General features: G+C 46.7%; 1 protein-coding gene across 1 annotated transcript in view; it reads left to right on the forward strand.

Annotated features, from left to right (window-relative positions):
* Positions 1–13,450, forward strand: part of LOC146869034 (RNA helicase MOV-10-like) — a 488,182-nt gene extending 474,732 nt beyond the window's left edge. Inside the window, exon 22 of the mRNA XM_085645840.1 lies at positions 13,057–13,450. Coding sequence (XP_085501966.1) covers positions 13,057–13,085 — 29 coding nt within the window. The 3' untranslated portion in view covers positions 13,086–13,450. The remainder of the gene's footprint in view (positions 1–13,056) is intronic.
* Positions 13,451–13,669: the final 219 nt, after the last annotated feature.

A 13,669-nucleotide genomic window follows, 5' to 3' on the forward strand; every position in this document is an offset into this window, starting at 1 on the left:
AGCTGACATCCTGGTACTTGCACGGTCCCATGATCTGTCCGACGCCCGTGCGGAGGAAATGGAGCAAGCATTCACGCGGAGTGCAGGATCAGGAGTACCCATTAAGACAGAACGAGCAGACGCGATACAGACGCACGAGAAGGCACACCGCCCGGCAACCTGGTGATCGTCTCGCGCCCAGTGTGGGTACTGCGGATATGAGGAACACCCAGGAAAAGTCTGCCCGGTGAAGGGGAAGACGTGCACTAAGTGTGGCATCCCGAACCATTTTGCCTCCGTCTGCAGGAAACGATCCACGAGGAAAGACCAAAGAGGGAAAAGGCCTGCAAGAAACATGGTGCGACAGCTGTCCCAGCTGTCCCTGTCCTCCCATACCGACGTAGGACACAGACAAGCGCAAGCCCTGCAAGAGGACGACTCCGAATCCGATGATGAATGGGAAACTTATCTAATATCATTCACCAGAGTCCTCAAAAGCACAAGAAGGCCACAACCTCGGTGTGACATCATGGTCGCAGGGTCAAGAGTAGACGCCGTCATTGACACTGGCGCGTCAGTCACCGTCATGGGAGTGCAGCAGTACAACCGCCTAAAACCGAAACCAGAGCTCAGGACGTCAAAGGTCCGGATCTACGCCTATGGGAATGACGTGCCCCTACCCCTCGTAGGGAAAATGACAGTACCAGTAAGAACAGGAGAGGCGGAGGTCACAATTGACATACACGTCATCAACCAAGAGGTGGACACGCTCCTAAGCGGACACGCCGCTGAGGACCTCGGGCTACTAATGTTCCTCAGGAAAGTACAAGACATCCAAACGGCCAACCTACTAGACCAGTTTCCGGAGCTGTTCACCGGCTTAGGGAAAATCAAACGCCCACCAGTCAAGCTCCACATTGATCGCTCTGTGGCACCCACGGCGTTAAAACACAGACGGATTCCTTTTCACTTACGCCCACTAGTAGAAGAGGAACTTAAGAAGCTGGAAGAACAAGGGGTCATAGAAACAGTCACGGGGCCTACCCCCTGGGTGTCCCCAATGGTGATCGCGGAGAAGCCCCGCCAGCCAGGTAAAATTCGGGTGTGCATTGACATGAGGCTGCCCAACAAAGCCATCAAGAGGGAGAGGCACATCACGCCCACCATGGATGAAATCATTGCTGATCTCAACGGGGCTCGGTGGTTCTCCAAGTTAGACTTAAATGCCGGCTACCACCAGCTGACACTAGCCAGGGAGAGTAGGTATATCACCACCTTCAGTACACATCTTGGGTTACGAAGATATCGACGACTCAAGGACAAATGTCAGCTGTTCCAGCAGCGCATCGAGTTCTTCGGCTACACATTCACCAACAACGGTATTCAGGTTGACCCGAGGAAGTCCCAGTCCATCAAGAACGCTCCCGCACCGACATCCGCCTCAGAAGTATGCAGTTTTCTGGGGATGGCCACATATTGTGGGCGGTTCATCCCGAACCTGGCAACAATTGCCGAACCACTCCGGCACCTCACGAAGAACGACACACCATGGCAGTGGGGACCTCGTGAAGACCAAGCGGTCCAGGCCATCAAAACCGCGCTCCTCGACCAGACCACCTTGGTCTACTTCGACCCAGCAAGAAGAACCGAGCTGCTAGTTGACGCCAGCCCGGTGGGACTAGGGGCAGTACTCACCCAGGAACAGGAGCCAGGACAATGGGCGACGCTAGCGTATGCAAGTAAGGCGCTCACAGCAACCGAACAGAGGTATTCCCAAATTGAGAGGGAAGCACTAGTTATAAAGTGGGGCTGTCGACACTTCCACCTATACGTCTGTGGACACCCGTTCACAGTCGTGACAGACCACCAGCCACTAGTGCCCCTTTTCAAAGGGACAGCGCCACACCCCCCACCGCGAATAGAACGATGGGCCATCGGGCTGCAACAATATCATATGAACATAACCCATCGACCAGGTGCTAAGAATCCGGCCGACTTCCTGTCTAGACACCCAGAAAAAGAGGAGCACTCCACGAAGGGAAGAGGAAGACGAGGTCGAAGCGCACCTTGACCTCCTGGCTGCCCTGACCTGCCCCCAAGTACTGACACTTCAGGAAATCATACGGGCGGCTGAACAGGATACCGTAATGTCGAGGACCCGTGAGGCCCTCCAACAGGGGTCGTGGGCAAACTTCATTGAATCAGCTAACACATGGACGGAGGACGAGAGGAAAGACCTGCAACAAGTCTGGCGGATACGGAACGAGCTCAGTGCGACCAGAGAAGGAATCATCTTGAGAGGGGCCAGGATCGTTATACCAACAGCGCTACGTCACCAAGCCACTCTCCTTGCCCACAAGGGGCATCAGGGAACAGAGAAAATGAAAGCCCGGATGAGAGAGAAGAGATGGTTCCCGGGGATGGACCACCTAGTGGAAGACGTTGTGAGGAGCTGTCCGGCGTGCCAGATGACGAGCGGACCCGAATCTCCGGCCCCCATTGTCACTGAGGAACAAGGGAAATACCCCTGGGACAAAGTCAGCGTAGATTTCGGGAGTCTCCCGGACGGCAGGGTGACCCTAGTAGTCCTCGACAGTTTTTTCAAGTACCCCCTGGTGGAAGCACTACCGTCCACGGCATTCACGTTCGTAGGGCCCGCCTTAGAGAAGATCTTCAGCATGTTTGGACGACCCACGGAGCTGAAAAGTGACAATGGGCCACCCTTCCAAGGTCACGAATTCCGAGAGTTCCTTGCACATCAAGGCATACGACACAGGCGGATCACCCCTCAATGGCCCCAAGCCAATGGCGAGGTTGAACGCTTCATGCGGACACTGAATAAAGTCCTACGGATAGCGGGTGCGGAACACCAGGACCCAGAGCGAGAGATCCAACGGTTCCTAGGGGAATATCGGAGTACTCCACACTGCTCCACCAAACAAGCCCCGTGGGCCCTCATGCTAAAAGGGACTCGCCATGATGGTCTCTCCACAGCCCCAGGGTGGGCCCCTCCGCCATTCGAGGAAGACCAAGCACTGCAATGGAGGACACATCGAAACCAACAAGTGAGCCGGGCGAGGGGTAGTCAAGAAAGCGCCCTCGGACCAGGAGACAATGTCCTCATTCGAAATCGAAGACCCGGAGGGAAGTTCAAACCACGGTACGAGCCCGGGAGCTGGACGGTGGAGCGGAGGCGTGGAACCATGGTAACAGCCAGGAGAGGAACGGAGGTGGCCACGCGCAACATCTCGTGGTTCAAGCGGATTCCAGAGGCCACAGAACACCGCCCCAGCGCCGCCGAGGACGAGAAGGAAGATATCCAGGTCCCGGCAACAGAACCCCAGTCACCCCAGGCCAGGCCAGGGGCGTAACACAGGCCCCCGCAGCCCCTGCGGTGCGGGGGGGGCCCCGCGGCTCCAGGGGCCCCCTCAGCGGGAGCCATCAAGCACTACAAATCGTCAGGTATTTGCTAATGAAAAATGGTTACGTGCATGGCAGTCGTTCGTTGCACCAGCACCTGGTCCTCGCAGTGGCCTCTTCATATTGGTGCGCGGCGCGCGCGGATGTCTCCGCGGCTGCGCAGTATTCTCCCTTAGGGTGGGGCTGGTCTGGTGACCATTATCATGCGCTTCGCGCAAGCGTGACTGCTGAGGCGAGGCATCACAGAGGCCAAAGTGAGATGACTGAAAGCGAAAGGGACCATGCGGCCGCAGCCCGCAGGCCATAATTGAATTATTTCTGCCCGCAGGTGAGTCTGTCCATGCATCCACGAAGCAAGGGGTCCATGTTAGAGGGTAGGCTGGAATGGGATGCATGGTGGGGCGGGCGGGCGGCCGGGTTTAAAAGTGAAACGTCATATAGGCCTCGGTTCTGCCAAGTGGAGACGGAGACTGTAAAGATTGCTCCAGTGCGAGTTTTTATTCATGAGGAATCGGATTCAAAACTGCCAAAGTTTCAGATTGCTGTGTGTGACATTTTCATAATATCTTTGTAAATATGATTGAAATTTCAACGACTATGCGTGACACTTTGTTACGAGCAAAATTAAGCAATGAAGACAAGGGAAATAGATAAATATCAGAAATTACACAAAGAAACTCTGTCTCTTAGATGATCGTGTAACTGCTGTAAAGCACCAGAAATGCAAGGGCGCTAACCTGCACATGCCAGGTCATGAGGTCAAACACAAGTGTTAGTCTTACTATATTTAAACTCAGCCAGCACCGGGAGGCAGCAGCAAATCCCGGGGCCCGGCTGCGGGCATCAATTTTAAATAATTAAATACTTCCTGCTGCCGCTTGCGCTGACCAGATCCTCCTCAAGCAGCATCACGAAAGTCAGTGACCGTCTACCAACATAAGACCAGACCTGTGAGAGCCCAGGAGCCAGAGGCTTCATTAGAGAATGGAAGTAGCTAGAAAGTTTTGTGTGATTGATTACCCGCCATTCGTTCATCATGTTTCACCAGCGGTAGAATGTGAAGCCGCCAAAAGGTCACTGACAGTGGGGTTGGCACCAGTTCCTTGCTTACCTCCGGCCTCTTCAGGAATCGCGTTGCCCTTTAATTATCCCGATTCGCTCCTGCACTGCCACTCTCTGGTGCATTGGCAACTGCTGGAGGTAGCTATCCATGGGTACTTCGCCAGAGTGACAGGGAGTGGGTTCAAGTGCCTAGCTCCCCAGAAAGTGACTGACACTGTGACACAGTGCCGCAGGCGGTGGTGTGCTGCTCTGGGGGCCAATAGGGGCACAAATTTCGTCATGTGCCTGTCCTGTTCAGAGTTGCCCTGCTGCAGGAACCAGCTGTGCAAGCCCCGCTTCAGCTGCCCCAGCCCTCATCATTAGCTGCTGTAAAGGCAGCTTTGACGTTTGCAGCTCACCCTCACCGTACAGGTGGTCAGACCATTAGTAAAGATGGTGGTTAATGCATTTCAATGCGATGATGCGGACCACCACATTAAAACGCGTTACTCTAACGCCTGATGCGTGGTGCTTGGCAGGACTGATGATTGTCACAATCATCATGATTAAAAAATTTGATTTAATGCAGCCACGCAACGGTGCAAAGCCGCAACCATAATCAAAGGTGAGAGCATAATATGGGCATCCAGTCTAGAAGTAATGGGCGTCCGTGTAGTCACCAAAGAAACATACCTTACAGCATACATAGATAGGGGCCTGTGCATTGTGACAATTTCTCATATTTTACCTGATTCACCGAAGCGATAGGTTTACACGATGTAGCTCTACATCTTCCCTTACTGTTCTGGAAAAGGCCTTTCTCTATGATTGTTGCATTTTCGCGCTCAGAAAAAACAGAACGTGTAGGGCTGGGATATGTTCAAAGCCTCGTACAACCTTGAAAGTTGGGAATTTTATGTGCACTTTCTTACACTTCTGAGACCACTTGTGCCTAATACATGCCTTTGGTGCCTTGGTGGGCTCTGCGATTGGAATCGCAATTGAAATGTCGCACATCAGCAATCTTAAAAACTTGGCTGCAATGCCACAGGTACGTAGGTACATTGTTTCAAGCGCTTGTTGGCAAATGCAGCCGGCTTTCTGGCAGCCGTGCTTCGTTTGTATCTTGGGGGTAATAATTTAAAACAGGTGGGTCTCTTCTGACAGTCATACTAGCTGTTGGTTTTGCCGTGAGATTACTTACTGCACAGCTCTTGCCTCAGCCTGAGGCTACTGCAGTATGGTGCCTGTCCGTGCACGAGTCAGTGTCACACTTAGGCAGCTAAGATGGATTTGTGTGTTGTAACTATTCACGTGGAGTCCTGGTGCTCCCCTGATGGATTGCTGGCACGGAGGGGGCCCAGTGTGGGCAAAGGTTGGCAATCTTAGGGGCGCCTCTGCAGCAGGCAGCAAACTTGTATTTCATAAAAGCACATGGGAATGTACAGGTTAAGTATCAGGAGGTGTTTTAAATATTCCTTTTACCCCCACATACAACATGGGGGTTTTCATACTGATCATGATGTGTACCACAAGCCATTTCATGTGCTTAAACCGTGTTCCCAGCAGCCCTGTGTGATAAAACACTCCTAATAACTTGACAAAACACACTTCCAACCCATAGGTTGCCAAAAACCTTTGATTTCTGTTTCCCGGCATGAGGTTTAGGTATGTGTTTTTTAACGATGTTTGGCCCCGGGGGTTAGTTTGTATCAAGGTGGTTCTACGTTGCCAGCACTGCGCCCTGTGTATTGCGGTGCAGTCTCTATGCCCTGCAGGTGTGCGTCTTCAAGGATGGCATGGCTTGGAAATGGCACATTGGCCTCTGTGGAAGGGAAAGACAACACGCACAGTACATGACCATCTACTATACAATGAGAGGCCATACTGTGCCATTCCATGACTGAGTGCCCTTCCATTTCTGGTGCTTTGCACCATTTCTGGTGTTTTACGATCTTCAAGTTTCTTCTTGCTCAAATGGGTGTAATTTTTGATATTTATATGTTTTGATTGTCTTCGTTTCATAATTTTGCTCGCAAGAAAGAGTTACTCATAGCCGTTTAAATGTCACTCATAATTACTCTGAAATTATGAAAATGTCACACATGGCAATCTGAAACCTTGGCAGCTATGCCCGCAGCAGCCCCCGTGTTCCAGCCTCCTGGGGCCCCATCAGTGCTGTAGCGCACACAGGCAGCACTACACTCTCTCGCTGGCATTGGTTGCACCAATGAGTTGCCTCATAACAGTCCTGCCTCATAAATTAAATGGTGCTTGCCACGTGCGGTGGGTGCAGGTGACCTGAGCTTCCAGGCCCAGCAGCAAGGGGGTTGAAAGCAACTGCCTTGAGGCCAGAGACCATTTGCAGATTTACATACCTTTGTAAACTGGTTACAGAGGCTATCTGGCACATGCATCATCCCAGACTTTTGCGATTCCTTAATTGCGATTTTTAAGGAATCGCAATTAAGGAATTGCAAAAGCCAATGCATGTAGGAATCGCTATAAAAATAGCGATTCCTACAAATTCCTTAATTGCGACTCGCAAATTGCGAGTCACAATTAAGGAATGCCGTCCCATTCATTCCTATGGGCCTCCAGGCCCATAGGAATGAATTGGAGATTGCATGAGCAATTTGCGAGTACCAGTAGGTACTCGCAAATTGCTCATGCAATTTAAAGGTTGCAAGGGTGTCAAAATGACACCCTATTGCACCCCTGAAATTGATCAGTGCACATATGTTGCACACACACATGCTCTAAGGGAATGTGTGTGCGCAACATGAATCTTTGAAAAATGCACAAAAGTGCATTTTTCAAAGTTTCTGCAAATTACCATGAAGTTCAACTTCATGGTAATTTGCTCCCGCTATTAGCGAAATCGCTATTTTTTTTCCTTAATGCATTGCATTTAAGGAATCTCAATTTATGATTCCTTAAATGCAATTGCAATTTAAGGAATCGCAATTTAGGGATTCCTTAAATTGCGATTTTTGCATTTGGGATGATGCATCCCAAATGCAAAAATACCGGTCGCAAAGGGCAGATTCTGAGCATCTTCCCGTTTGCGATCGGTGTTTGCTTTGATGCATGTGCCTAATAGTTTGTTTCTGGTTCCAGTACCCCCTGGGCCCCCACTCTGCCAATTCCTTACATTTGAAATTTACATTTACTGCTGTAGTGTGAGAATGCATTCCATGAAAAGAAATATAAAGTAAGGTTGCCAAAAGAAAAATGCCAGAAATGTGTTGTTTAAAGAGCCTGGAAAGACCTCATCTTGACACTAAATAGGGTTATAAATAAAGTATGTATTGATTCGTTATGTGACTTTTCTGTCTTTGTTCACTTTAATTATCAGTCATGTATCATTCAGGCAGCCCTAGAACACAATTAAAAGTGCTTTCTATTTATATTTGTTGTTCAAAGTATGCACAGATAAGTGCTGAAAGCTTTAGGTGACTGCTTATTTTTTTCCCGTCTGGGACATCAAAATAATGAGCTGGCGACCCTAATCATAAGACTGGCTGTTTGTTGCAGGATCAGCACATGATTTATTTCCTCCACCCTCGATCCCTGGTTAACGCCATAATAGCAATAGTTTAACTTGTATCTGAAATCCCTACGCCGCCATCAATAACATGCTGAGTTACTTAAAGTGTCTGGGAATGCACCCTGCATCAGACAACTCACTCCTAATTCTCGCCCTTCACTTTTACGCTCACCCTGCACTTACAGCAATCACAATGCACTCACGCTGATCACCATGCACTCACACCATTCACCCGCTCACCCTGCACTCACAGTGATAACTCTGCACTCACAATACACTTGCGCTGTTCACCCTGCAGTCACACAAGCACACTACTCACCCTGCACTCATGTCACACTTCACTCACCTGTCCCCCTAACTGCTCAGTCTGCAATCTCATTTAAAAAAGCCCATCACTAACCATGAGTTCTTTCATCCCACTCTGCACTTACATCTGCACCCAAATTCATATGGTCAACTCACTCACCCTGTCGTCACTCCTCTTACCCTACTCTCACACTGTTGCGTCGCTCACTGTGAACTCACATGGGCACTCCTGTCACCCACACAGCGCAGAGTTAATGAGCCTGCTACAAAGAATGTGTACCATGCAGATCACAGAACTGAGTGTGAGTAAACTATGAGTAGTTCTATAAAAAAATTAAATGTTTTTCAGAAAGGTGCTAAAGAGAGATGATGTGCATTGTTGGTGAGTGGTAGTCTGGGAATTCATGGAAAAGGAGGAGGAAGGGCGTGCCAAAAAAGTCTGTCAGATGCCATCCAGAGACTTTTTGAGGCATGGGCAAAGTGGGCTCCGGCCCAGGGCCCCAGATTTTCCGTGGGCCCCCTGATAAAACCAGCTCTGTTCTGTAGAGCCTTGCCCTGATGGCATTAAATGATTCTTGAACAGATTGTTTTAAATACATCTTTCCGTCACTTTTTTTCAATATTGGTGATGTGTGTCTATTACAGACATTTTGTAGAGGAATGTTTTGTTTCATGCAAAATCCCTAACATTTTCTTTTGGGTCAAATCAGGACCTCACACATATGAGAAATGGGAGAGCATCACAGACATTATTTGCAATAATATGCTGCTGTGTTACAATATTGAAAACACGCATCACTATCCATGATTATTGCATGTAAACATATTAAGAATTTGGACTAGTGTGTTTGTGCACAGTCTGTGACTCACCCAAAGAGGGCATGAAAGAGCTAAAATAGGATCATAAATTCAAAACTGTTCTTACAGGGGTCCCCAAAATATGTTTGGCGGTTGGCCCCTAATATCCTTAAGATGTTCCTGGTGTCATCTGCGAATATGAGGACCCTAATTACCACATGAGCTGGCACGTCTAGGTCCATGGAAAAGATATTTTGTGCATAATGTTCAGCAAAAAAAAAAGCAAAGGTGCAGAATGTTTAAACTCTGCATAAGTGTTTCTGTGGTGGTGCACAAACAAAAGGGGAGTAATTTGACTAGATAGGTTTGATTTATGTATGCTGCTGCTTGCTGTACTTGTTATTGTTTTACAAGTCACTTTGAAATATTTGCACCTTCATACACAAGCACAGACCAAAAGGTCATTGGTTGACTAAAGTGGTTTGATTTTTGTTTATTGCTGCCTGCTGTACTTGTTACTGTTTTGATAGTTACTTTGAAATATTTGACACTTCAAAAAGGAAATTGTTAGTTTAAACCAGTTTGATTATTGTATGGTGCTGTAGTTGTTATTGTTTACCAGTTGCTTTGAAATATATGTGCCTTTATGCACACACTAAACGGGGGAATTGTTTGACTAACCTGGCCTCATTTTTGCATACTGCTGGACTTGTTGTTATCATGCGCTTTGAATGTATTTTCATTATGATGAAAGAAAGAAAGTTAATTGTTTTACTAAACATGCTTGATTTTTGTTTATTGCTGGACTGGTGATTGCTTTATTGTGCACTTTGAAAGTATTTGCACTTTTCTTTTGCTTTACCAACTACAGTTTGTATAGATTGTCATTAGGTACTTGCTGATATGGTTTGTTTTTATTCTACATGCAGTGTTATTTATGGTGTTGCTCGCACATGTCTGTAATATGTGTGCCTTAAATCTTGTGTCAATTCTAATTCAGACCCTTCATAGTTTTTCTACAGCCTTAGGCAGTTCCTGAGACAATAGGACCGCTCTTTGGCATTGTTCTGATTGCTGCCGTTCCTGAGACAATAGGATCGCTCCTTGGCATTGTTCTGATTGCTTCCGTTCCTAAGACAATAGGATCGCTCCTTGGCATTGTTCTGATTGCTGCTGTTCCTGAGACAATAGTGCTGCTCCTTGGCATTGTTCTGATTGCTGCAGTTTCTGAGACAATAGGACCGCTCCTTGGCATTGTTCAAACTGCTTCCGTTCCTGAGACAATAGGATCGCTCCTTGGCACGGTTCTGATTGCTGCCGTTCCTGAGACAATAGGATCGCTCTTTGGCATTGTTCAAATTGATGCCGTTTCTGAGACAATAGGATCACTCCTTGGCATTGTTCTGATTGCTGCCTCAATTAAATAATCTCCTTCTGGCATTATTGTTACAAATGGGGTACCTTATATGTTAAGAGGGTTTCCCATTTTCTAATTAGAACTTTGAGAAAGACTATATAGAGGCATTTCATTTAATTGTTGGAGGTTTCAAATCAAAATATGCCAGATTTTTGGGCGGTGGGGCAAAGTGGTAGGAGGTGAGCCGGGCTGCCGGGTGGGGGCCCCCTCCCTGTGTTTTGCAGGGGGGCCCCCTCAAGTTTCGTTACGCCACTGGGCCAGGCACGAGTCAGCACCAGAGCCGGAGCACCCCAACCCCGGGGCCAGTGGGGCTGAAGGTAGTCACCCAGCAGGCCCTAACACCCGGGCGACGACCAGGTATGGACTGAGGGGAAACCCCCCACCGAGCAGCCGCCTCAGAGACTTTGCCTGCCAAGTAAGTGAGTGACTGATGGTGTCCGAGTCGGGGTTTTGTCATCCAAGTTGGAGAGGGATGTTGCAGTTAGCGCTCTAGCGTCCGACGCTAGAGCGCGCTTGTGCGATGCGTTATGCGTACGCCACGACGGTGGCATACGCGAGTGTATAAATAAAGGGGGCGCGCCCATTGTGGGTAGTTGGCGCCGACACCGATACTGAGTGTAGTCTGTCTTTCTGTTAATGCGCCCAGCGCGGCCCGAGTGCAACAATGAAGTGGGTGGGCATTTCTTACAGACATTGTATGGTATGGAGCAATCTGGAGCTTAAGTAAACATACTAATTTGGAAAAGGTTTTTTTAAAATCATCATCCAAATCATTTTCATGGTCAAATATTAGCATATCGGTCAATTCAGGTAGTTAAATGAGAACACATATTTCTTATTGATTAAATATGTCTTGCATTTGGAGTGTCTCCCTTTCCTTTGCGTTCTTACATCAGTAATGCTGTCTTGAAGGCAGACCAATTGGTGAAAACGTGACGCTCAATTTCCATTACATGTACACACTTTATTACCGAAGGAAGGTCAAGCTTGGCTTATCCCAATAGCATACATTCAACTGGAGGGCGGCACTGTAAAATAATTTGATGGATGTATATGTTACTGTATTATTAGCAATGAGCAAAATGAAATTTCACACGTGACCTCACATATACAGACTGATTTGAATATGAATTTCTTTGAATCAAGTTTGTTATGATGTGTAGAGGTGCGTTTTCTAATGTATATTAATCAGGCCACATTTCTGTGCAAAATGCCATTGTGACCAAGATGGAAGTCACTCTGTCCCTCACCTTGTGTTTCACCCTTCTCCCCACTCCCCCGCCACCCCACGGGCATTCTCTCCCGGCAAGCTCCATGGCACACAGCCAAGCTGTGGTGTATTGGGATATTTTAATTGTTATTCTTGTTCTGGTCACAGTGATTTTCCCCAGTTTGGATGTAATTTGCAACATGTTGCCTACTTGACCATTTTTCACTGAGAGCTATTCCTTCACATAACGCGCCATTGTCAATGTAACTTGTCCAGCTCGAACATCTCTCAATGATATTAGCATAGATGGCGTTGAATAATTGTTCATGTGGTGGGTTAATGTTTAGGCGTTTAGGTAATATGATGTTTATTTTCTTGTCCTCACACCACCATGATTCTGAAAGAAAGTTCTAATTTTCTATGCAAAGATTGTGTATAAAAAATCCTCAGTTTTGGTGGTGAACCAAAGACATTACTAATCTAGTATGGAGCCTGCCCAATTCTTTCCTGATTTTGCTGCCCATCGAGACTTAGAACATTTTCTGATTTTTGCATACTCTTTATAACTCTGCATTTGCGGCCTAGTTATACTAATTAAAAACATGTATGTAAGCACTATTTTCTAATTAATAAAAACACTTTATTAGGCGCATTATAATGTTGTGCATGATATATATATATATATATATGTACACACACACGTCTGTAGTCTTTTCTGTTAAATTTGTTCTAGTAGTCCATTTCCAGATCGACCTCCTTTTAGTTAGGCCTTATTAAGTCTCTTCACTGGATGTCTTTTATCATATAGAACCTCATCCCATGCCCAGGCTATTGCTAGCTTGCTCACTCCTTTTTAGGTCGATCTAGGCAGCACATGCGCTGTCTCTTCGAGACGTGCTGTAATGACTCAGTGGGCTTCAAGTGAGGTTGTTTTCTTACAATTGGCTGCTTGCATTGTCACTCGTAAATTCAGCAGTCTGATTTGTTAAAGGCATCCATTGTCATTTTACTGTTGCTCCTCCCAGAGAGCAGCGAGTAATTACAATCTCACTACACAAGTGAGGTTTATAGCTCTGTTTTTAGACCTTCTTTTTTTGTTCTTTCGTTCAACAACGTATTGAAACGATACTTTGTGTTGGCTGACATTGAAACTGTAGTTTTTTGGTTCAACATTCATTTATTTTTTATTGTAATGTTTTGTTTCCGCCCGTAAAACTATTTTAACGTTCTTCGTCTGTTTGCCTGTAATGTTTTGTTTTCGGTCCGCATTTGCAGTAATGTTTTGTTGCTAGTATTTTTTTTCTAATGTTTTGATTCCGTTCATGCCATTTACAGGAGATTTCTACAGAGAGGATGTGGCATAATGGAAACATCTATGTACTTTGGTGCTGGGGAGCAAGGTTCGAGTGTTAACGTAACATCCAGTAATTGTGGTACGAGACGAGACATGAAACTGTTTGTTGCATTTATTGTAAGGACATGATTTATAGCCTTCAACATTTAAAATGTCACTGTTGCAGTTGCAAAATTGACTTAATGCTATTACTATTAGCTGTGAGCAATATAGCCTTACAGCAGCTTCGACAAATTTTTCAGCTATATAGCAGGTTTCGAGTCTTTATGTCACTTAACATCACATAATTCTAAGTAAATTATTAAATCTCCCTATGTTAAAAAAAAGCCTTGTGTAATCTCACGAGTGGTCCTATACAGTGCTTACGTACCTTGGCGTTGTGTTTTCGCTACATAAAAATAATCTGGTCTCACAGCCTGGTACTCCTGCCAACTAAACAACTGAAGAATAAGCTTCACTTTTTTCCGTCACCTGATTAGACTGCCAATGTGGCAAAATCGCATACTTCTCTTCTGCTTAACAGTAAAAAAAAAAAAAATCATCTTATACGTATATCTGCTGCTTCAATTAAACGCACCAATATTATGTGCTGCA

This window comes from Triturus cristatus, chromosome 1_1 (genome assembly GCF_964204655.1).
Source record: "Triturus cristatus chromosome 1_1, aTriCri1.1, whole genome shotgun sequence".
NCBI lineage: Eukaryota > Metazoa > Chordata > Amphibia > Caudata > Salamandridae > Triturus > Triturus cristatus.